General features: G+C 46.4%; 1 protein-coding gene across 1 annotated transcript; it reads left to right on the top strand.

The window, feature by feature from the left end:
• The first annotated feature begins 578 nt into the window (after positions 1-578).
• AXDND1 (axonemal dynein light chain domain containing 1) lies at positions 579-22426 on the top strand. Its single transcript, XM_056356210.1, is given in 32 exon segments — positions 579-600; positions 1960-2032; positions 2513-2705; positions 3073-3173; positions 3797-3927; positions 4275-4356; positions 5097-5153; positions 5275-5380; positions 6119-6240; positions 6738-6790; positions 6793-6877; positions 7317-7421; positions 8112-8191; positions 8194-8228; positions 8847-8948; positions 9539-9705; positions 10558-10621; positions 11066-11259; positions 11261-11298; positions 13915-14128; positions 14731-14824; positions 15493-15673; positions 15676-15700; positions 16874-16970; positions 17956-18095; positions 18272-18278; positions 18896-19045; positions 19195-19250; positions 19252-19318; positions 20497-20588; positions 21455-21606; positions 22326-22426. Coding segments are annotated over 32 exon segments (3186 nt in total).
• The last annotated feature ends 2510 nt before the right edge of the window (positions 22427-24936 follow it).

Here is a 24936-nt window from a genome sequence, read left to right as displayed (position 1 = left end):
AGAACAGCAGCGCGGGCCTGAGCGAGCCCACACGCTCTGCGGCACCAGGGTTACGAGCTGGCTGCCCGCGGCACCTCGGAGCCGGCGCGTTCAGCCTCCCCTCCTCTCCTCCCCGCGCTTGAGCAGGGCCAAGAAGCCATTGCTGCCCCTCACCAGTGGTGGCAGGGGGGAGGATGGGGCCATATGTGCCCTGGCACCAGCAGTCCCGCATACGCAACCTCTACAGTGTTCTGTCAGGCAGAAGAGCTGTTCATAATCTACTGTATTACAGCAGTTGAAATATATTTTGCTATTAGGGGAAGAAAAAAAATCGCCTTGGCCTGTTTCTTCTCTGAGGCTCCTGATTTTGGGGGGAGTTGCAAGAGGGCGGAGGGGAGCGGGGCTGGGGGCAGAGCAAGATCTGTGGGGTTGCCCTCAGGGGAAGGTGGCGGCTGTGGGGAGATGATGTGGGTCAGAGCCTTGTACGGCTGGGGAGGGGGGGCTTCTTCCAGATCGGGGGGGGGGGGGGGGGGGGGGGGGGGGGGGATGGGGGTTGGGGGGGTGTGCGTGTGTGTGGAGAGCCCTGTGTTTCCATGGCGATGGAGCTGGGGGCGCTGGCAGGTATGGGGGGCCACCTCCTCTGCTCTGGGGAGGGGGGAGCTGGCCTGCCTTGGGGGGCTGGGGCCGCCTGCCAGCACGCGTGGAGCGGCCCGAAGGTGGCAGAGCCACCCCTGGGCAGGGGCCGTGAGGCTCGGGGGGAGGGCAGAGGGAGGGAGGGCCCGAGCCTGGAGGTGGTGGGCAGGGAGGGCGTCTCCTTGGCTGGGTGCGTAGGAAGGAACCCTTCCCCAGGAGCTCCTACGCAAGCCCTTCTTCAGGTCCTAAAAAGCAGCAGAAGATGCCGGTGTGAAATGCCAGCTGAGAGGGGTAGTTGGGGTTTTATAACCTGCTGTCGGCTGTGGCAACCCAGCAAGAGGAAAGGATGTCCTTGGAAGTGCTGGCGAGGAGCACGGGGAGGGAGTTGGTGGCTTTTGGAACAGACCAGAGTGTCTAACCTCTCCCTCCTTAATGCACGTTAAATTGCAGCAACTGACAAATGCGTATCACGTCAATGATTTCTGCCTTTATTTTGGGCCTGAAAAGTCGTTGCCTGCCAAGAACTGAATGTGATACTTTCCAGCTGTGTACCACACGCTCTAAAGTCAAGTCTTGACTGTGTCCTTAAACTGTAGCTGCTGCAGAACGGTGCCATTAATCTTCCCATCCTTTCTGGTGGGAATAGCATGTACTGCCAAACAGAGCTGTTAAAGAGGAAAAAAAAACCCCAAAAAACAGTTTTCTTCTGTCAGAAATTTTTAGCAAACTTTTTTTATATTTTCTTTCCAAGAAACCATTTTGCACAGCAAGGCAAGAAGCTACCTGGCAAGACTACTCCTGCGTTATACCTACACCCACAAACGTGTGTCTCGAGGCAAAGAAATGTAGATAAACTAATTAGGAACCGCAGTACACAAGGGTATGGCTGATAAGGAGGTTTAATAACAAAAGCATTTATAAAGGACGATAGATATTGGCAAGGCTTGGGCAGGGGGGAAGGCTTCAGAAGAGGATTCATGGAGATTACGAAACTAATGGAAATAGGATTTTTTTTTTTTATTATTGGTAAGATATTACGAAGAAGGAAAAGCAGGAAGATTAATAATTGGAGACCGATACAAATAAATCCCTGGCCCAGTTAGATGTATAAAAGAAGCAATTGTTCCTAATGCAGTTTGTAGGCGGAAAACAGAGCACCCTATGGAGGGTGAGCAAAGCGCTGGGGGCTTCTTCCTCACAGATGTACCTGCTGCCAGGTGCAAGGGGTTTTTCCCTATAAATAATAACAAAAAACCCTGTTAACCCTGTGAAGTACAAATGCAGGTTTAATTCTGTTTCTAGATCATTACTGCAGACTTCCTTGGCTGACCGTTACAATAAAATAAGCGTTCACCGTGCCCACGACCGGAGTGCAGGTTCCTGGACCAAAAGCTGGTGGAAGGAAGCGGAGCGGTGCCTGGCAGGTGGGGCTGGGCTGGGGGCTGGGGGGCTGAACCTCTCACTGTCTGTCCTTCCAGCTTCCCCCTAACACCGGGATGCTTCTCTGGTTACGTTTTGCCTTTATTTAGTGGTGGCGGGTATTTTAGGGCGTTCACATCATTGCAGGAAGCAGACTGCTAGCGACCCGCGGGAAGGGAAATGGCTTCACAGAAACAGGCAGACTGCAGTTGTTCACAGCATCCCTCGGTGTCTGTGCCTGGCAGCTTGGCGCGGTCGTGCAGCCGGTGCTTTATCTCCCATCAGTGGAAAGTGACGTGTCCTGGCCTTCGCCGCAGATCTAACAGCGGCTCAAAGTGGGATTAGCTGCCCGTGGTTTAGATCCGGTGGTCGGGTAGGGGAGCAGACAACCTAGTCACAGGTTTTCTCACCCTGTATTTCATCCTCAGGTTTGCTTTCTCCTTCACCAACAGACTAAATGCTGTTGAAATGGTTGTGTCAGGCTCTTTTCCAGGGATCCCCAAGTGAGGGGCACCTCGAGGATGCTTGGCCCCATCAGGCCTGGTTCTTCCTCCCTGGAGCATAGTTTTGTTCCAGAAGAGGTTTTCCAAAGCCTGACCTGTACCAGCAGTTCTCTCTACAGCCCAGAGCGCTTACGGTCCCCACAAACCACCAAAACCTCAATGGGCTGCAGGGTGAGTGTGTTTCCATCTCCTGCCTTTTTCCGTCCAGAATCATCTCTTCATTGGAGGCACGTGCTCATTCCCTGGGCAAAAGGGAAGTTTGCTAGCCTGCTGAGATAAATTTAATCTTATATTGCATCACCTTTTTGACCACGCCATTTGGTGCAGATCCAAAGTGCTGCGTCGCAGTCCCAACAAAACGTGCCTGCACCCTGGGGCTGCTGCGGAGCCCTCGCCCAGGCTGCTTTGTCCACACCGGTTTCTTTAGCCTCCAGACAAAAATAATGACACGGAGCTTGTTTAGGCAGCCACCCTGACCTCTCCCACTCCTGGCACATTTCTCATTAAGCGGTGATGGCCACGTGTGCCTTGTCTTCAGGGCTGCCTGCAAACCCCAGATCGGCTTTGGCATTATCCTAATCGTCAGAGCAAGTTCTGACACCTGACAGACCACCCTGTCAGTTTGACGGGTGCTGGAAGGTAAGCAAAGGAGGGATAAGGAGCCCAGGGTGATGGAAAGATGTTAGAGCTGGGAACATAGAGCGAGATCTCTCCCTGTGCTGCATAATGCGGCTGGATGGATGGACAGGCTGTCCCGTCCGAGTTCGGGATGGAGAGGTTCAAGGGAAAGACATTTTGGGAATAACAAATAGAAGAGTTGCTAAATGAGCAGTGCGTGGAGCCATCCTTCCAAAGGATGCCAGGCTCGCAGGGATGCTCTGTGATCCACGATTAAGAAAAGAAGCTCTTCTGGCTTTAATGGACTTAGCAGGGAATAGACTTATGCTTCGTTGTAAATAAACAACATTTAATGGCACTAGGAAGCAAAACATGTTTTGTTCTTTATCGGACGTTGGATACGTACGTGATAGGGTGTTGGCAGCAGACGTGAAAAATGATCTTTGGCCAGGGACAGGCAACACAAGGTTGATCTGCCTAAAACGCATGATCTGCTCTGTCTGTTTTGGCCCAGAGGCACGAGGCCTGGCCGTGAGCCTGGCCGCAGGCTGAGCAGAGCAAACCCACGTGTAGTTTAGTTGGCAGTAAGGGAACAGCAGGTTGCCTGCGCGGTGGGTCGGTGAACGAGCTCCTCTCCGTTTCAGAGATGTCTCTTACCTGTGTGACATTGCAGTTGGCCAAGAAGCTAAGACAGCAATGACTGGCAGAAGCTCTTTTTCTGAGGGTCATCAGGACCAGAGGAGCAGCCGCGGTAGAGTCCCACATGCTCCTGTGAGTGCTGCCATTCAGGTGTTTCTCTGTGTATCACTGGTTTGGAGAAGGGAGGTCCTCATACACGTGTCCCGGTGTTACCCTGACCCTCAAACTCATCAGCTCTCCTTGTGGCTCCAGCCCGCCGCCCCAGTTTGGTGTTAGTTGTTTCAGTCTGCTTTTGGATGTAAATTGTTTCCATCGGGCTCTGGATGCATGGAGCGGGAAAGGGAAGAGCAACATGAAAAGCTGCTACGTGAGCTTCGCTCTCCTGGCTGCCAAACCTGTGTCCTCTGTGGGAAGGAACCAAGAGTCTGCGCACATCTTTCATGTTGGTGTTTGGTGCTCTCCCTCTTTTCCACCCCCAATGAGCAACCTTAGCAGGTAGGCTGGTTCCTGAGGAATTTTGCATCGTGAAGAACAGGGGAGTTTTGCCCCTGAAGTACTTCGATGGGTGAGTGATTTCTGGCATAGAAGGGTTTCTCCTCAGCTGTTCAGAGTGGAGAGATAAAGTGACAAGAGGCTGAGGATGCTGCCCAGATACTCCCCTTGCTGGTGGGGAGTGTATAAAAGGGGTGGTTGTGCAAATCCCATGCTAACGACCAGGCTGTAGTTCATCCTGCAGAGCAAGGATGGTGTCCGTGTCGTGTGGGTGTGTGTCCCAGTTTTTCAGACTATGAGTTTTGAATTGACTTTACTCAGCCTTGCCCAAAAAAAAGCTACTCGAGACTCCCCTTGAGTAACTTAATAAATTTAAAAGAGGTTATTTCTCATTGTTCAAGGATTAAAATACTAAGATTAGGAGTGAAATCCTCACAGCTTCTTTGCCAACATGATGTAAGAGAACATCATATTATTTCAATGGTCTCCTCTGGCTGGGTGTGAACTGGATATGTGGTGATTTTCTGGTCACTTCTTGGCCAAGTACCATGAGAGGGAGAAGGTTCCTACAAGATTTCTGTTGTTAGTGGCAAGAAGAAGGAGTTCCAGCTGGGAGAAGAGCTGCAGGAGCTCCGATTCTCACCTTAGGCTCTGGATGCTCCCACTGAAGAGCAGCCCTGTAGACTCTTCTCTACCTCTTCAACCTTCATCAGCTTGTACATGGGCCAAAGAGACTGAAGGAGAGAGCGGGATCCCTTAGCTAGTGCTGGGAGGATTGCTTGGGAACGGAGTTCTAGCGTTTGTGTTTTTCAGTAAATACACAACACTGCTTGAGGACCATGAAAAGAAACTGCAGCTGTTACAATCCATGTAAGTACCACCCTGCTTGGAGCTGTTGTTGGGAGAAAATGGCTGTTTGAATTTAATTTGTTGGGGAAAATATCATAACGTGTTATATAGAACAATGATGTGTCTCTCTCTGGTCTGTCAGGAAACCTTCTGGGAGGTTGGAGGTCATCCAGCTGATGGAGGCGATGGACAGCATGTTGGAAAAAGCTGGAGCAGACAAGCTAATCAGAGTGACGAGACCTTCAGAGGTGGATAACTCACTTGTACCCAGAGAACTTTCTTGTACCCAGAAAAATAACATCTTGTTTTCCCTGGTGTTTATCCCTGTTGTGTTTAAGGTGCCTGCCAGGCACTAGTTTCTGCCCAAGCCAGCTGTCTGTAGGTCTTGTCATAACCAGGGGGTTCCTTTCCTGAGCTTCTCTTCACCTTCATCTGATCCATGCAGAATAAACAGTTAGCTTGCTGGTCTAGGAAGTTACATTTCTGGCAAAAATGCCAGCAAGGAATGCATTTGGCATTATTACTGTGGAGGAATGAAGGCAGTAGCTGTCTCATCCCTTCATTGGGAGGCAGGCCGCTGTGTTACGATACGGGCCATTGGAAACCTTCATACACCTAAAAAGCAGATGTCAAAGAAGATCTGGGCCTTGCCTTGCCTTATTTTCTGTTATTCTTGCACGGTGATGGAGAAGGATTTTTGAAAAATGTAGAGCATTGCCTCCACAGGAGCTCCAGCTGGAATTAGTGGAGAAGATCCCAGGGATGTTGATGGGAGGGTAGTCAGGACAGGACATAACATGCTTGAAAACCAACCTGTAAATGCATGCAGGGTGGCTCTTTCCCTTCCCCTTCCTACCTTTAGCAGTGTTTTGCCCTCAAAGGAAAACCTGCTTCAGGAGAAATGAGAGATCTGTGCTGATCTGCTGTTAAAGGAGCAGGCTGGCCAGGCTCTGCAAGGCTGTGGTGTTTCTCACCTCTTTTGCCAGCTGTACAACGTGCTGGAGCTGTTGAAGGCAGAGCAGAACATCTACAACATCATTTCCCATGAGCTGATTCAGCAGGTCAGTGTGGACCGCATGGAGAGACGACAGCTGCTTTCGAAGCTCGGGTCATCGATAGCCAACCCTAAAGCCCCTATTGATTCACGGCAGTGTCCCCTCGGGAGCAGCATTAGCCATTGCCCGTCGTTCCTGATGTCCTCGCCCAGCAAAGCTGGCCCGTCGCAATGGAATTGGCGTGGCCTCTGATGCCAGGACTGAAATAGAATCCCCCTGCCTGGTTAATGACTGGGGCTAACGAACCTCTGTCAGGTAACCTGGAGCTTGGAGCTGGTGGCACTTGATGTTGTGGGCATCTTCTGGGTGTGACATTCAGGGGAAGTTTTCACATGTAGAATAGCTGGTACTTCCCTCACAGCCAGGGTTCCCATGCTCAGATTACCGCAATTTGTAGCAATTAAATTGTTCCAGAGTGTTTAAGATCTCCAAACACTCAAAAATTACCTCCTAAATAGCTTCCTGTGCACTGAAAGGAAAAGGTCTCCAGCTGGCATAAGAGAGATCTGTACTCTCAGGTAAATACCTTTTTTGACTCATTTTACTGTAGGCAGAGGTAGGTGAGCCTCCTAGAGCGGATTCCTGAACAGATGAAGACCCTCTACAAAAAATGATGGCACAGCAGATGATGGACAGACGTATTAGAGAAGAACTACATTGTTTTAAAGAATCTGTTGGACAGCTGGCCAGGTCTGAATTCTGCCTGACCCTAAGAAATTACCTCTATGCCCTAGGCTTAGTCCACTGATTTTGTTCAGTTTTCTAGTCTTCCTCCCACAGGGCCAGGAAGGCAGTGTTATGATTTGAAGCAGAGCTACAATGACCATACTTGAGCCTCCTCATGCTCTCACTGCACCCTCTTAGTGCCGGATAACGTCAAAGCCACCTCCTTTCCTCAGCACGCTGAAGGTGTGCTGCTGGTGGGGGACCACAGAAAGGAGTTGTTGATGTAACATGTGTGCATGGGAGGAGGAGGTCTTCAGGGTGCCTTGCACCCCTGTGTGAGGTGACTGTGTTGGAGGAAGAACGCCGCTCTGCATGATAGCGTGGAGCCCACCACCACCACTTGCCAGAGCAGAGACCTTTGGGTTGGGGTAAGTTGCATTAAGGCTGTTCCCTGCTGTTTCAGCGAGCTGTGTGAGGTACAGGAACATGACCAGAAAGTGACCAAAGAAGCAGAAGCAGCTCAAGAGGAGCTAGCTGCAGCCATGCAGGAGGCTAAGACAAATGCAAAGTAAGTTGCTTTCAAGGCTGAGGTTGGGAGATCTCTGCAGTGTGCTGGTATCATTCTCACGGCGCTGCTGGAAGCAGAGATGAGGACAGGTTTCCTTCTGGGGAAAGAGTGCTTTGCTGTTTATGACAGATGCCGTTATTTTGCTGTAAGTCCTAAATGCCTCAAAGGGATAGAAAGCTTTCTAGTCTTAAAAATGATAGAAACCGTTTCTAGTCTTAAGTCATGAAAGTTGCATTTATTGCTCAGGGCTGGCACTCCCTTTTCTTCCCCCCACATTCACAGCCAGTGAGCCCTGCATAGTCCAGCAGAGCTGCTTTTGTGAACTGCTGACGGGGCTGTGGACATCTTCAGATACCTAACAAATCACAGATGTAGGTGGGTGGTATCAGAGTTGTGGTGAGTGAGTAGGCGCACAGATTTACTTCCAAGAATCCCATGTCATGAAGAAAACGGCTAGTCTAGTCCCAGCAGGGATCTGTGTTCATACTGATTGGAAACTGGCAACGGGAGTGCCAACAGAAAGGTGTGTAGAGGCTCGGGAAAAGGGCCTGTGGATTTGCCGGCTGTGCGGGAGGTGTGCGAGGGAGGAAGAGGAAATATCTAAGAAAACCTTTAGGAACTGGGAGAAGGACAGTGAATATGGATGAGAAACACAGGTGTGCATATGTCATTGTCCTTCTTTTCTTCTAGCCTTGTGGAAGAGCATCGGGAGTTATACGAGTTACAGAGAAGACGACTGAAAGAGCAGGTTCTGCTGCTTGCTCAAGAGAGACATGGAGCTCAGCTGCGTATGACCTGGCTCTGAAGGTAGGTGTGGGAGATCAGTGATACGCAGAAACGCGTGAAACATCGCAGCTAGCGGTCTTGTTTCAAGGGCAGATTTCATCCCAAAGAGCATTTTTATTTAATACAGTTGGGCAGTAGCACATCTCATACTGCCCTGACCTCATTCCTGAGATCTGCTTTATTTCACATGTGGGTTTGTTTTAATGGAAACCAGTTGATTCACATAGCAATTTTGGTACAGATCTCCAAGTTCTGTGCAGGAAGAACTTCTGTGAAATTAATATTTTCATTGGGAAATGGGTTTGACGAAAGAGTTTCCTATTTCCCCATAATTTAGAATATTGTACCCAGATTCCTTACAATTCCTCACGAAATATCATTCTTGGTTAATTGTGTGCTTCCTTGTTTGTGAGTCCCCCTTGTTTGGGATCTCTTACTTTATCTCATTCAATTTAAAATCTGTTAGCAAGAACTTCTGGGACTGAGAGATCAGGGATTTAATTGTAAAGAAAGTGGACTCAGCTGCTTGAGCTCCATTTCATTGGTGGCAAAACTCCTGTGTTACTGTCAGGTGCCTCTCCTCTCAGAAGAAAACAGGGCAACAAATAATAATAATAATGGGGTGGGTTTTTTCCCCAGATAATAGACAGAAACCAGCTTACATTGGTTTGCAGGCTCCATATTAGTGGAAAGACACTGACCAACATTTTCAAGCATTTCATAGTCCTCTTGGCCTCAAAGGTAAGGACCTGCCTGTGATGGGTGCCTGTTCAAAGTGCGTGTATGTGTCTTTTATGTAGCTCTGAGCTTCTCAGTAAAGCATTCGGTACTTTGGCTGTTATTTGAACTCTTGAATTTTGGTCTAGCTTCAAATGAGCATTAAAATTGGAATGACTTCATTCTCTCTCTGCTTTTCGCTCTTTACTCCATGTCCCCTTTACCTCAAACTACTCTTTTTTTTCCCTGTGTTTCCCTTTTTTTGTCTGTGGCTTTCTTCCCTCTCCCCATTCCATGCCCACAAAACCAAAACAGGTCCAGGCTAGTGTAATTTTGGCCTCATAGGTATGGGGCTGCCTGCGTGGTCTCTCAGTAGCAAACAAGCAACAAGGAGTCGAGTGCTCAGTTCTGGCATGTCCACAGGGGCACTGAGCCACCCTGGTCCTGTCTCAAAGGGTTTGTGAGGGCTGTGCTGTGGAACTACAGATGTTTCCCAGATCTCCGATATGTACGTATCTCAAAATAGCTGGGGCAAAGGGAGAATTCCTCCGACTCAGATCAAAAGAATCACAACAACAGTTCCCTTTTCCCACCCTCTTGCCCAACGCCTGCAGGACACGGGAGACCTGGCTGATCTGTAGGAAGAGACCGAGCAGTTCAGGGAGAGGTTGGGTCACGTCAGAGCAGAGACAGAGTGTTCAGAGAAGTCCAGCCAGGGAAAACTGCAAATTGTCTGCAGTAGCTTCAACAGGCAGCTTCAATACTTCCATAGCAGTGACATGTGAGTGGCTCCAAAGGGAGCAGTTAATACCCTCAACCTTTGCCTTGTGACAGTAGGTCTCACTGGACCAATGCAAAGTGCGCATTGGCTCCCAAGTGTAGTGAGTTTTGGTAGGATCTGCAATTCGCATGCCCCTCACTGCTCTACTTTTCTGCTTGACGTGTTTATTTTGGTAATCAGGTCCCCAACGGCAACTCTAAAGTGATGCTGTGGCTTTGTGGTTGAATTCAGTGGAGCAGGGATTGCCCCCTCCTGCTGCAAACCAGAGTGTCCTTTTTGCAGCTGTCATTGCCATAACAGAATTCCTCTGTTTAGTTTGGTTCCTTTTAACTTGAGTGCACAGGCACAGAGCCTTCAAGTTAAACTTGAGTGTTACACAGTTTCTTTTATGTACAGATACAAGACTCTGAGGCACATGAGGCTCAGACTCCGCCTTTCTCCGTGTTAAGGTGTTTTTGTTGGTTCGTTGTGATATGTTAAATAAAACGAAGCATAAATACAAACACAAAATGCAGAAATATACAGTGTGTGCATTAACAGAAGACATCACTTTATAGATTTCAGTCATAGAGTTAATAAAGTCTGAATTTTGTATATGTGCTTGAATTTGATTTTCATCTTTGCTAGAAGTAACGTATTTTCTTAACTGATGCCCAGTGTTTATGTTACATTGCATGAGAGAACAAGACTCCCTGGCTGAATAGGGCCTTGTGGTTTTTACTCCTTTTTCAAGTTACAATTTGTATCACAAACTTGGTATGCCTAGAGTATGTATCTTGACTCTTAGTTTTACCTTGGCTACTAAAGGAGTTTTTTCTCTCAGCTCTCATCCCTTCTTTCCCTCTGCTTTAGCTCCTCTCTCATGAATGAAAAGCTACTGGATGAAATCCTACAAGACATAAAGAACTTGATAAATGTAAGATTTTGGGGTTGGACATATTATTGAGTGGTATCTGCTTAGCAGATTACCATGTGTTAGCTGAGCCCCAGTGGGCAGCTATGCCCATCTCAAATGTGAACGAAAACACAAGAGCTCAAATTATTTGTGCTGAAGCTTAAGCTATGAGTCTACACATGAGAAGTTATTGTTGACTGATACCATCGTTCAGCCAGTGCATTAAACATAGTCGTGCATTTGAGCACCATCTGCCCAGCAGCTCTGGTGACTGATAAATCATATTAATCCATAGAAATGCTCAGAATTGTCACCAGTAAGTTTCCAATTTATTGTGCTCTCTACTCGCTGTGATATCTCTGTGCTTATGGATTCCTCACTTACTTGATTTCCATCACCTTTCTGTCACAGCCAAGGGGTGGTCCAACTTCTGGGGGCAGGGCAAGTTTGCTCCTTTTCTTTCAGATGCTCAAAGGAGACCTAGAGCAGTAAGGAGGGGAGGCGTACCTAAGAAAGACTGAAAGTCTGAGGAGCGCTGCCAGCCTGCAGGAACACTGGACGGAGCTGGGACAGACAATGCGGAATCGCCACCGGGACTTGGCTGGAGCACTGCCTCCACAGCACACTGCCCTGCAAGAAATAAACCAAAGGGCATGTGAACTACCAGCAGTACAAGATAAGGATAAATGGGGATAATGGTAAGGAATCACTGATTTTGCAGTTCAGTCTTTCCTTGGGGATGCCAGGAAAGTAGCAGGTAGTAAAGGACCAGTTGACATAATCTGTACTGGGCTTTTCCAAAGCTAAAGTCTGACCCCTAGATATGTGCTGGGAATCAAGAGCGTTCAAGGGATAAACTCCAAGCAACTCAACTCACAGTCACACATAAAAAGAATATCTGAAATTTTAAATGTAATACAGTGCAAAGATCACACAATGCAGATATGGCACAGGGAAGTCATATGTTATGTTCAGAGGGAGTGTGGGCAGTTTGTGATTATGTGGATAATTTATGGAAAAGAAAATAAATGTAAAAGGAAAGAATGGGTGTTGAAAATGTAACGTAAAACCATTTCGAAGATCATTAACCAGATAACACTGTCTCAGAGGGTAATACTTGTTTTTATTACCTTATCACTAATGCAAAGTTATCTTAATCTAGATATCGCATTATTCTGATAATGAAATATGTAAACAAGTGTTTTCTGTGCTGATATAAAGTTACCATGTCCTGTGTAAGATAACAAATAATTGTTGGGTAATTTGCAACTAGCCTTCTCAACCTTTGCCTCTGCAAGACCTTAACTAATTTCTGATTTCAGAATTGTTTCATCTCTGATTTTTTTTGATCAGCTTATTTCCTTTTAGCAGACTAAAACTAAGCCAAACGTGCTGTCCAGAACTGCTACTCATGTTTGCTAAGCTTCTTCTCACACTGTCATTTTATTCTTTCACTTGGGGTTATTCTGTGCTTTTCCCTACCTTTTCTTATGCTACATATTGTATTTCAGCCTACTGAAGCAGCTGAGATAGAATGATAAGTCTGTTCATCCTTAAAAGACAGCTAAAGGAAATTAATATTCCCAGTAGCTCTCATTAGGAAGTGAGAGAAAGGAGGAGCGGGGCCATAACTGGCCAGACATCAGCATGGCAAAAAGTTCACAGCAGATGTCAGAAGCCTCAATAATCGTGATCAGAACAGAGGGCTAGGCAGCACAGCAGACATCTCATCCAGAATTGCTTCAGCCAGTAAAGTCCAGAAAAAGCAATTTTAGATTATTTTAACAAAGGCTTTGGGAACTGGAGCATGGGAAAAGTATTCCCTTGATCCATACAAGGCAGCGTATTTTGAATGGCTTGGATTCATTTTTGTATTGTAATGTAATGGCCTTTCAGTAGAAAAGACATTCTCTTTACATTGCATCTTTGGTTAGAAACAGTGGAAATAAAAGAGATTATAATGAATAGGTAAGAGACAATACTGAGAACATGGTAATTTTATCCTGTAAGGCAATGGCATTCAGTTACCTGAAGTATTTATTATCTTCTAAGATCTGATTACCTGGTCTCAAGAAGCGTATGCCAGAAATACAAAGGGTTTGGTATTTGATGACAAGGATTAGAGATGGAGAGAGAACAATATGTGAGATTGTTTTAGATAGGAGGTAAAAGAAAGGACTTACATGCGATTTATAAGGTCTGGCTTAAGCCTTTGCTATTCAGTCTTTCTTGATCACTTCTTAAAGCCTTCACAGTGTGAAGCACTCACTTTTTTGTGAGAGCAAGATGGTTTTGACTCTGGAATTCGCACTTGAGACTAGAGCAACTTCTCCAGTGAGCTCCAGTTAGGTCTTCTCTTTTGCTGGGGATTTGATGATGTTTGTAAGATAAAGGCAATGACACAGCCAACCTTCCCAAAGCAAGCTGCCATTTAATAATGATCCAGAATACTCTAAAGGCTAACACAGCCAAACGACATATAAGTGATGAGAAGTGGCTGTTCTCCTTCATCCCATGCCCTCCTGAGGCCTCTTCTTTCCTCTGAAGCTGATGCTACATGGCAGGAAAATTTAATATCATTCCTGCCACTTGTCCTTGCCCTCCTGGTTGCTAAAAACAAATGCCTGGTTGTGGAGCTCCCATCGTGTGCCCTAAAAGACTTCACCCTGCAGAGGGTAACCTCCTCCTCTTCTTACCAGGCTGGACAATCCAACACTGCTTCATTGCACTTCAAACGGAGCCATGCATCAAAATCATTGAAATAGTAAAAAAATCATCACCACCACCATGGTCTTAACATGCCATCCTTGCTAGAAGATGTCATGGAGGCCAGGACCTCAGCAGGATTTAAAGAAAATTTAAACATTGGATATCAAGAGCAAGCATTGTTACATTTCAAGCATATTCCCCAACAAATGGAGAATATCCATCAGCATGTGCCAGAGGAGTGAATGAACAAGTAATTTACTACCTTGTCCAGGCACCTGGCACATCTGTGCATACTGCACCACCTGCGTCTTTGAAGGACAGGATTGTAACTGCAAAGCCATTTTAAAAAGAGTTATATTAAGCCTTTACGCAACGAGAGATCCAAATCTGCAGAGACAAGAAGGAAAATCAGGGCTTCAAATCAAACTCATTTTCTTTCAGCTTGCTTTGAATTCAGTGCTTACTAAACAGCTCATTCTTAGTCCCAAGTGTAGCCACTTCCCATGTAGGCTGTTCATCCCTCTTGGCATCCCTCTTTGGATCCAGCTCTGTTTTAGTTGGCTGAAAGAATGATAATTAAAGGTTTGTATTTTCTTTCCCTGCAGGCACAGCTAGGTTTTTGACAGCTTTGGTGAGAAGTATGGAAGATTGGTTATTCAAGGTGCAAAAGCTGAAGCGAGGTTCTGGCACGCACGAAGCTGAGCTGCAGGCATTTTATCACAAGATCCCTGCGTGGCTGGCCCAGGTGGATGCAGTGATGAGCTGTATAGGCTCCAGCCAGGTGCGTGAAGCTCAGTGTGATAAGAAATTGCATTTCTTGTAAGGACAGAGGTGTTAATTGTGTCTGGGCTGGCCTTGTACATTAAACTACACTCATAAAAAAAGAGAAACGTCCTTTTGTGGGGACTCTGGCATGGGAAACTGGCAGTGGGATAAATACGATCATCTGAAGTGTAAAAATGCTTGGTGACTGCCTTTCATTTGCTTTGATTTGGCAATATCTGTGGAAACAGTTGGTGGCTTCAGTATCGCTCCTGGAACATCACTGTCTCCCTCAGAACTGCCACCTGCTTGGGAAATCTTGACATTTGAAGAAAACCCAAAATATGTGATTCATTTACAGTCAGATTTGTGGGGGTGTGTTCCTTTTCATGGTGCTCCATTGTCTTTGGTAAATATCATCAAGACATAAATCATTTGCAGAGCACATGCATAACGTATAAGTAAGAGATGACTTGCAAATGCCAAATTTGCCCACAATTGCAGCATTAACAAACAAGCCTGCGTCAGGTTTCCAGCATACGGTGTACCAAAATATATTGTTTTCCTCGAGCTGGGAAGCAAAAGATGTCTTTGAGACAGGAGATCCTCAGGTCTGATGCACTAGAGATCACTGTTTCTGGATTTGTTTTTCTTTTCAGGGTGGTACCTGGAGGACTTTTTCAGATGATTCAGCAATGGGTTCTGTCCATGAATAATGTGGTTGAGAAGAACATCATGCATCTTAATGAAAACGTAAGCACAAGCCTGAAACTGCTGGGGATAAAAGCACTATATCTAGTATTCAGTCTTTCCCTTTAATTTCCACCTCACCAAAACACGGTTGTGAGGAACGCTTCTTTCTCTTTTGACACCTTCTTTCCTGTTTGAGTTGTGGCTTTTGTCTTCTAGCCAACAGAGCAGAGGAGAACTCCTCTAAATATAGCTGTAAGGTCTCCATACAGTCTATGAACACCATTTTGTTGTTTCATCTTTAGCAAGCATTTCCTCTGGAATAACAGTGATATTTCCTGTTCAGAGAGCTGGCTGTGGCTGCTGGCTCTCGGGTTTTAGTTCTTTCTCCCAGGACTGTAGACTAGAAGCTCTCACTATGCGTTTTTTTTTATATGTTCCTTAAGCGTGGTGTGCGATTTGTGGTTTGTCACTGAATTCCAGACACGAGAGTGTGCCACGCAGCATATGATCCTAAACAAGAACTGGGAGAAGGACAGATCCATAGTAGAAAAAGATGTGTTCATAACGAGAATCAATATGAGAGAAAAAATGGTACAAATAAGTGTTTCTGTCTTTAGGTCAGTTTGCAAATTGAATTAGGGAGGACATTGACTTACATGAAATACACTGACTTCAGACTGCTTGGCAAGACCAGTCATTTATTACATTTGCTCTGATATTTTGTGCAGGTGATCGAACTGCACAGAAACCTGACCCTGTGGCTGGTGGATTGGCTGAGACACATGACAGCAGAATGCTTGTCCCGTGAGCGTCCCCAGCCAGAAGACTCAGACACTGAGACAGATGAGAAGCTCAGACTTCTGAGGGCTCATAAGCTTCAGCATCGAGCTGAAGAGCTGGTTGTGGACATGGCAGACTGGCTGGTTCTATAATCAGGTAGCAACAGACATTTTCAATTTAATCTAAGGGGGTTTGTCGTGGTTTAACCCCAGCTGGCAACTAAGTACCACACAGCTGCTCACTCACTTCTCCCCCCCTCAGCAGGATGGTGAGGAGAATCGGGTAAAAGTTGTGGGTTAAGAACAATTTAATAGTTGAAATAAAATGAAATATGTAAAAATTGTAATGAAAAGGAGGGAGAAAGGGAAAGGAATAAAACCCAAAGGAAAAAAACCCCAAGTGATGCACAATACAGTTGCTCACCACCTGCTGACTGATGCCCAGCCAGTCCCTGATCAGCAATCAGTGGCCCCCAGCCAGCTCCCCCCGGTTTATATACCGAGCGTGATGTTCTGTGGTATGGAATAGCCCTTTGGCTAGTGCAGGTCAGCTGGGCTGGCTCTGCTCCTTCTCGGCTTCTCGTGCCCTGTGTCTCCCTGGCAGAGCATGGGAAACTTGAACAGTCCTTGATTTACAGTAAGCACTACTTGGCAACAACTAAAACATCAGTGTGTTATCAACATTATTTTCATACCAAATCCAAAACACAGCATCGTACCAGCTACTGAGAAGAAAATTAACTCTATCCCAGCTGAAACCCAGACAGAGTTTTCTCAAGAAAAAATGTGTAGTGTGCTGAGAGATTGATCACGGCAACAGATCCCATCAATTTGGTTGTCCTTGGATCATCCTAGGTCTTAAATGGCCTTAGTGGAATTTGTAGGGAGCCTAGTAAGATAGGAACACCTAAAGACAATGGCAGTTCCTGCTTTATACCTAGTACTGCTATAAAATACACTAGCATCGGTGACTGCATGGACTCTGCCCATGCCTCTGAGGCTGCCCGGCGGAGGATGCACAGGCAGTGCAGGCAGAGTCTGCAGCCCAGGTCACCTGGAGCAAAGCCTCCACCTGATGCAGGATCTGTGCTCACACATCCTCTGTGGGTTAAAACAGCACTGGTGTGGACAAGCTGTCACTGTGTGAGTGGGGCAGGTGAGGATTGCTCTTCTGAAGGCTTCTCTAGTGCACAGGTCTACAGATAGCTCCTGTGCCTTGCTGACGGCAATGGGCTCCTGACTGAAGGATCTTCTCCAGAATAAATGATTCTAGGATTCTAAGCGTTTGAGGGCACTCCTGCAGAGCTGATGACATTCTGCATCTTTGCAGCTGCTGTCACGAGATTGTCAATGCAATTGTTCAAAAGAAACGGTCAGAGGCAGATTTAGAAGCTGATTTTGAGCTGGAGGAGCTGAATAAGATCAAGGTGAAAGGTGCCTGTGTCTCCAGCTGTCTAGGTCTGGGGGTAGATTAAACTGTATTTACTTTGTAAGAGGTAGAGAAAAACGTACGTCAGGGTTTTAAAGAGGAGGAAGACTCCTGCTACTCCAGTGGATTACCCTGCTCCCCCAAGTTCCCTACTGACTCCACAGTCCCGGAAAGCAGATAAACCTGGGTCAGGTCATGTTCAGCTTTAATATTTTTGTTGCCCTGTTTCAGGGTACATATGTAAAGGCTCTCCTGCGAGATTTATTCCATATGAGTGGCAGTAGATTCACCTCTGGTTCAAAGCTTGTCAGAGCCATGTACATCCAGACTTGAGTGGTGCTTAGGAGCTCCTGGAGGTGCTTGGTGCAATATACTTTTATACAGACATGGCTGAAAATTTTTGCAGTCAACTGACCTACCTGCCATCTCCTTATTCTACACTTGCATGTAAAGCTCTTAATCGCTACCACTGTTGTCACCAGTGTTTAGCTGAGCTTCACATGCGCTTTAGGAATGTGAAAGGTAGACCCTTCCTGAAGCCCAAGGCTTCCCTGAGCACAGGGCAAGTGGTGTTACTTCAAGGAATTTAAGAAGCCTCTCTGCAGGGATTGAAAATACTTGTGTTTCTGTTCTGTGTTACCTTAGTGAGCGGAAAAGTTGACCCCTGGGATTTACACTCATTTCTCCCCACGTGGGCTGGGGCGATGGCTATGATAGACATGTTCTACACTGGCCTGAGGAGGAGCTTGTTGAAGGACATAGTTGATGGGAGTGATTAGCTGGTGACAGATGCCGTATCTGAAAGCTTGGTGAAATGTGTCTTCCTTTTCCTTTGTATGGTGAGGATGGAACGGTCCAGGTAGGCCCCTTCCCTTAAATAGACAGAAAGGTGGAATTATTTAACTGACTGAATGAATAGGGTAACAGCTATTTTTTTGTGCTAAATAATCCCTGGATAATCATTTTCTGTTATGTTTTCCCAGACTGAGTGCTGTAATTGGATTGAAGCATGTAGTCTCCTCCTTTCAGAAGTTAAAGGCTTTCCAGTCTCCTTTCTGGATTTAGAAGAACTGAGAAACCTCTTTGGATCAGAGGTATACGCAGACTGCATTTGCTGCTCTAGGTCGGACCTGTTTGGATGAAGGTCTGCTTCAAAACTTTTCCTTAAGGAAGGAGCTACAGTTTCGTTTGAGGGAAGGTTTCACATGGAGACCTGCATACACGCAAAGCTGTAGTTAGAACTGTGAGGTGTTATGACTGTAAACTGGTCAAAAATGACAGTGCTGCTTGTGAGGGCAGGTCTAAGGCAAAACCAGAGCTTCAGTGGAGCTAAGAGATTTTACCCCACTGGTAGATCAGTTCCCAATGGTGCATGATTGCTTTTGTTTCTCCCATTAGGGTGAATTTTGGCTAGAATCTTGGTGGTTGCATTGTCCAGGAGATCAGGCTGAACTTTTAGTGACTAGATGGATGTCTGAGACTGCCTGTGACAATTACATGTGTTGTGTTACCGTTGGCCTGGCATTGGTCTGCTTTCATACAAAACAGGTTGAATTCGGATGACGAGGAAAGGGCTTTAGAATTATTGTCTCGAGCAATTTGTTTGCATCAGTTCTGAGCTCAGCCTCCAAGGAAAGCAATGCTGTTCGTGACTTGTGTACAGCCAGTGCTGTAGCTCATGTGCTGCTCCTCTTTTTCTCCCTGCCGCGGCCTATGGAAAGCAGATATGCCACAGGGGATCCTGCTTATGTAATGTTCAGTAATTAGCATATTCACTTGTGATTTGAATTATATTCATACTCAGGACCTCCTGGGTGGCTGGACTCCAAGTCTAAATACATGCAAGAGAAAGTCACAGACCAGCTGGCTTTGCCTAGGTTATTTGGATGGTTAAAGGGAGCACGCTACTAACCCGATCCTTAGGGTGCCTTGCAGGAATTGCAGTTGAAGCATAAGGACACTGTCATTTCTTCAACTAAGAGTGAGCTTGAAGCTGACGATGCCAACAGCAATAGGAAACCCGTAACAGAGGAAGAACCATTAGAAGTAAAGGAGGAGATTGCTATTATGCAGGTGACTGTAGTAGCTGCAATACACTACTTTCTAGCAGGGCCTTTTTATTTATTGCTCAGTGTATGCAATGTGAAACATGGCCTTACAGCTGCCTTGCATGCCACTAGGCTAGCAGGATCTCCTATTTCTTGTTTCTTTTCTCTCAGCAGCAGCCAGGTGCTGGTATGGAGTATCTGATTGAAGACAATGAAGCCACTGCAGACATGATACATGGGGCGTGACTCCAACATCCACCTGAAATCTCTGAAATCGGACATCATTTCAGTTACAGGGGTAGGAGTCTCCACCACAGCAATGGCTTTAGCCTGTTGGCAGAGATTTGGAGCTGGGTTTTACCTGTCTACTCAGACTCTGTTAATGAGACCCCGTTTAACACTTGTCAGACCTGCTGGGGCCGTGCAAGGTGCTGTGTTCTCTCAGATTCCTCTATTCTTGCAACTTTTAAATAATCATTAGCACAGTTAGCACAGCTGAAATTTGTCCTCATGACATTACTGCCATGGCCCCAGGACTTTCATGAGACCAGTAACAGGTGATGTGTGTAGTCTGAACCAGGACTATCTGCAGAAACTGGGATGGTGAAAATGTTTTGGTGCTAAGCACGTGGGAGAACCTGGAGAGGCTTCAGTGATTCAGGGAGATCTCACAACAACAGGGAAGCAAGAAATTCAGGTTGTGTTGGCCTCCTAGGTCCTTATTTTCTCCATTTGCCTGTGGGATGGTGCTCTTTGATAAAGTTGCTCATCAGAAGTCATAGGGCCTGCCTTCTGCAGTCATCCCCTGGCCAGTCAGTCATCCAGAGTGAAGCCCAGAGGTACAGGAATTGTGGATCTTTAGCAAACTGTCACTGGATGGTCCTACTCCTTAAGTGTGCTGCATTGCTGCATGTGCCTTGCCCTTCATGCTTTAGTTCAGAGTGCCAGTGGGAGATGCAGGAGCATTTCTTTATGAACTTTGATTTGTTTTACAGAAATGAATCACTGGAAATCACGATTATGTTCCAAAGCTTAGAGAAGGAGCTTTTCCATGGTTACTTTTACAGAAAAACCCTGTTTGTATTCTTCAGATGAAGAAAACTGACTTATGCCTGTTGGACCCTGTGAGGAGCTACCTCTTTCTGTTTTCTGAACATCATTTTGGGGGGTTTTTTGCTCCTGGTCAGGCCACAGCCATCTCCAACCTCTGTAAGCTAGTGAATACACCAGCCAACTCAAGACTATGAACCAGTAAGAGTTTTGTGTCAGAGCCAGAAAAGAATTTTAGTCTATTTTTAATGCCAAGATCAGTTCAGTGCCTGAAGTAGCCTCAAGTTTTATGTGTTTTGCTGATAGAGAGCTCTTGTCTATGTTGTGCACTAAGACACCAGCACCAAACCAGGCACATGCTGCAGATGAAATGTGGCATTGTTGGTTTCACATTCACTTATAGAAGGTTTTGCTGTTCCCAACTAGACAGAGATAGCTGCCACCAGGTCATCGACTCCCTTTTCTCAGAAAGAGTTTGAGGCCCTGGCAGTGCTGGAACATCTGCAAGTGCAGCTCCTGTGAGTACTGGGCCTGTGCTAGAGGTATGGGCAGGCAAGGTTTCATCCCAGGCAAGTGCCTGTTCTGCTCTCTGATAAGGTTCTGCTTCATCCAATATCTATTGGCTTAGTTCTGTGATTCCTTCCATTCTGATTGTCTCAGGCCATTGAGTGTGTTTTACATTAGCTGAAGGCATGACCCACATCAGCTCTCCTTCATCTGTGTGCAGATTTTCAGTTTTGTGTACACGAGGTCCATTGCAGAGGTACTCATGATGGTTTTCTGCAAGACTTGTTAATACTTCGGGTCCTGTTAGCACTTGCAGAGTGTTATGCGAATGCAGTTAGCCCTTTCAGGGCCTGCTAGTGTCCAGGAGCTTGGCAGGTAGAGCCATGCAATGTTGTGCCTACATGTGGGGAACCCAATGAAGGGACATCCAAGTGTCTCCATGCAGAATCACATCGAGGTTTGTCTTTGGTAATGACTTCTTCCATGCCTAAGCAGGCTCGGACGCTCTGAATTACATTCCCTTACACTTCTTTTTTCGTCTGTGAGCTTGCATTATCCAGGGTAACCCCATCTCATTAGCCTTGCTAGTAGATTTGACTGTGTTCTGTATATAACCTTGCACAGTAAAGATCAGCATCTCACCCTTTGCTGGCAAACACTGAGTTTTAAAATTAATTCACTTTGCAGGATTTACATAGATGTGCCATGAAGTCCTTTATAGATCTTTTAACAATGTCCTTCTCTGAAACCATAAATGTGTTTTACAGAGTCAGTCAACCCCACTGAGTGCTTCAGATATCTAAATCTTTTTTTAGGTATCCTGCCTGCAGCTGCTTAGATTTCAGGTTTCAGCATTATCTATGCTTCTGTGTTTCAGAGAAACAGAGATCCGTGCTCAGAATGCAGAGGAGAGATCTGAAGGTCTTGAAGAAAAGCTGGAAGAAGCTCTGCAGAGAATCAAAGAGCTAGAGTGTGAGCTGGAGAAAGAGGGGAAAGTCATCCCAGAAGCAGCACACCAAGAAGGACAAGGTCAGGAGAATCAATATTCTGAACACTCTCCCAGGCTCAGAGAGGGAAGCAGTCTTTGAGGACACCTCATTCGTCTCCTGTTTAGTACAGGGCCCTCTCCTCCTGGGCACATCCTAGGATTGTTGTCAAGCAAGGAGGCTTTTAACATGGTTCTAGATCAGGGCAGAAAGAACTGCTGAACATGGTCAGTTTTTTGAGAGGAAGTAATTTTGTTTGATTTTGACATATGACACAGGGTCTATATCTAGGAGATCACTGTAATTGACTTCATCTTCCTTGTGAGTGTTCCCTGTGTTTAGGATCACTGATTTTGGGGTAGAAAAGAAATAATGTTTGAGGTCCCTTCACTCTCAGAGGCCACAAATCTTTTGTGTTTATAGCACCAGACACTCTTGCTGTCTCCAGGAGGTATGTGAATACTGCTGACCTACTGATCTCGCCCTTATGATGTGGCAGTGAGTTCCTTAGGTTGCGTGTTTGTTTTGGATGAAAGCATTTCCTTGTGTCCTTTCTCAACTGGATCCACACAGATATAAGATACGAAGAAGGAGAAAGAATTGGAATTAAAACTTCTTTCCTTAGTCCTTCATTGTGTCCTGTCTCTTTGACATCGAAGCTAGAGGAGAGGCTAATTTGTTTGTTAAGGATGTGATGCCCTGGGAAGATTTTAACTCTGGTGTTTTTATTAGCTATGGTTTGTTGTTTTGTTTTTCTTTCAGAAAAATGTTTCCAAGAAAGTGTCTTAGAAGTCAGGGCCTGCTCAAGTCCCAAAGTTTCTACCTCTGGCCAGTCTGAGACATCCAGAAAAAGCAAGCATTAAAGAACAGCAATGCTTTAGTAGTTTCTTAGTGCCCATTCATAGTAACATTTCACCCCGATCCACTGCTGTTACTCCTTACCTACTACCCCAGCATTTCCGTGCCATCCCAGCATTTATGCTGTTCTTCTAGCTGGCTTTTACTGCTTCCAGATCTGTCTTGCTTGTCCTTTACCTCCTCCCACAGCTCTTTACAGCATGTCTTCCTTGTAATACCATTGCTGCCTCAGCTTTCTCTACCCACATCTCTCCTGCCTGTGCATCCTCCTGCCCTCCCCTTCCCTGGTGCTTGCCTCCTGTGTTCGTCAGTCTCTTCTTGCTGCTGTATCTCATTCTGCCTCACCCCTCTTGGATCATGCAAGTCAGTCATTTGCACCTCTTTCCTCTGGTTATCAAGGCTTGTTTTTCTCAGTGCCAGCATGGCCTGGTTGTGTGTCTGATAATGGGTACTTCCTTCATCCTCTCGGCTTCAGGTGATCCAGTTACCAGCTGAATGGTCAAGAAGAAATTGTACAGAAGTGTATGGACAGATTTTTGTTAGTCTTTGAATCTTCTTTTGGAGGTTTTGTCCTTTTTCAGAAAGCCTGAAGCTGTGCATGATCCTAAAGGCTTTTCTTAAATTGCTGCTACAGGAGAAGTGCCTCTAACCAGGGTCACAAAACCAGACTTCAGATGATGCCAGTTTACCTGCTTAGTGCACTGGGATGGCATTTATACACTTCATCTACTTGTGGTTTCTGTGTTTGGCATCTGAGCCCCCTGGCTGCCCATCCACAGTACCCCTACAGCCTCAACAGGCCAAACTGCCCAGTGAGGTGGCCACCCAGGACTTCTACCTCTGTCACGTCCCCAGCCCGGGGCAGTCTGTATAGTCCTAAACCTCTGCAAGGCCAGCAGAGCTGCCTGGGTTCGGCAGGGCTCTGCAATTTGACCCAGTCTCAGCTTGGAAGAGCAGGCAGTGAAACTGTCAGGAATTACATCAGTTCAGACAACCCCTGCCAACTCCCTCAGAGTAAATTCTATTTTGGAAACACCATATATCACTAATCGTGAAGTACATTTTTAAATGATGTTTTCCTTCTGCAAGGTTTTTGCATGTAGGTAAAATGACAAGTTTCTGCCAGCTCTGTATATGTAAGAGAGAGAAGATCCTGCTGGAACAAGGCGTGTTCTTTAGAACTGATGCTCTTAGCTATAATTTGCACTGTATGTCTCTTGACACTCATTTCTCAGATTAAGTGTCGCTCCTTTGAGACATTATCTGTGGAGATGTTGGTCCTCGATGTGCCAAGGAATCTTGATCCATATAAATATGGATCGTTTTACACTGAGTTAGAAATGCAGCCAGAGAAGTGTTCAGAGAAAGAATCATCTGCAGCTCAGTCTGTGTAGCATTACATCCTTTTGCCCTAGGTTGGGAAACAGGGGCCTGTTCCAGCAGCATGAGAAATAACCAGGACCAGCTTTAGAGAAGTAACTACACAGCTCATGTTCGCCAGTGGAAGATTAGAGCTGTTCCACCTCCCAGAGCTAGTTTTCCCTGAGTGGATCGCTGCTGAGACCTATTACAGACACACGGGCAGGAGCCACGGCCATTGTGCCACCCTTCCTGCAGTGGCAGAATGACTCAGATGGGAGGGTACGCCTCGGATTCTTGTGTGATCACTGAGAAGTTCACAGGTGGGTTGTTCCCACTCCCCAGCCACTTGTAAGAGGACTGGTTTGCTGGGTGTCCTTGCTGTAAAAAGACCAGCAAATACTTGTAGAGCAAGTATTATGGGAGCACTGAGTGTTGAGGAGGGGACTCCAGGGAGCTGAAGGGGCCGATTAAATACAGAATACGTGGTACTTACTAGAAGTGGGATCCTTGTCCTTTGTAGCAGCATTAAGCCTGTACGTACAGGCCATCCTCGTGACACAGCGGCATTTAACAGAAATGCTACTGATATATGCCAATGTGCGTGAGTGTTTGCCAGCAGGCAAAGAGGGACTGAACAAATGAGTGAAAACACAAGAGTGAGCAACTGGCTGGGTAACCCCTGCTAGGCTTGTGCATGATGGCCAACTACTGTGTAGGCAGTTAAGAGAAGGGCCACCAAGTGCCCTCTATCTTGGCCTCTACAGGCCACCACCGGCAGAAGGTATGTCCTGGGAATGGCTGTGCAGGGGAGGTCTGTGCTGAAGTGCGAGGAAATGCTGCAGGTCAAGTAAAAGGGCAGGAGCAGAGCTGACAGCCAGCCAAAGGGCAGCAGCATCAGAGAAACCGAGTGCAGCGGTAGTTCCTTTGACAGTGCTCTGTATCTTTGCTAAGGGAAAGGATTGCAGTATCTGTAGGTTCCCGGCCATTTCAAATAGCTTTTGGCAGGAAAGATACATAGGAGTTTGGAGGACTTTCTCTGTTCCTTCCCTGGGTACGGAGATTACCAAGGCAGCTGCAGCAGGCAAAAGTATTACTGTTCTCGAGGCTCTTGGCTGGCTTTTCCCCAGTGCTGCTGGATTCCCCCTTGTCAGCT

Source organism: Falco biarmicus, chromosome 11 (assembly GCF_023638135.1).
Source record: "Falco biarmicus isolate bFalBia1 chromosome 11, bFalBia1.pri, whole genome shotgun sequence".
NCBI classification, from domain to species: Eukaryota; Metazoa; Chordata; class Aves; order Falconiformes; family Falconidae; genus Falco; species Falco biarmicus.
Note: the sequence above shows the minus strand (reverse complement) of the source record. Positions and strands in the feature narration are given on the sequence as shown.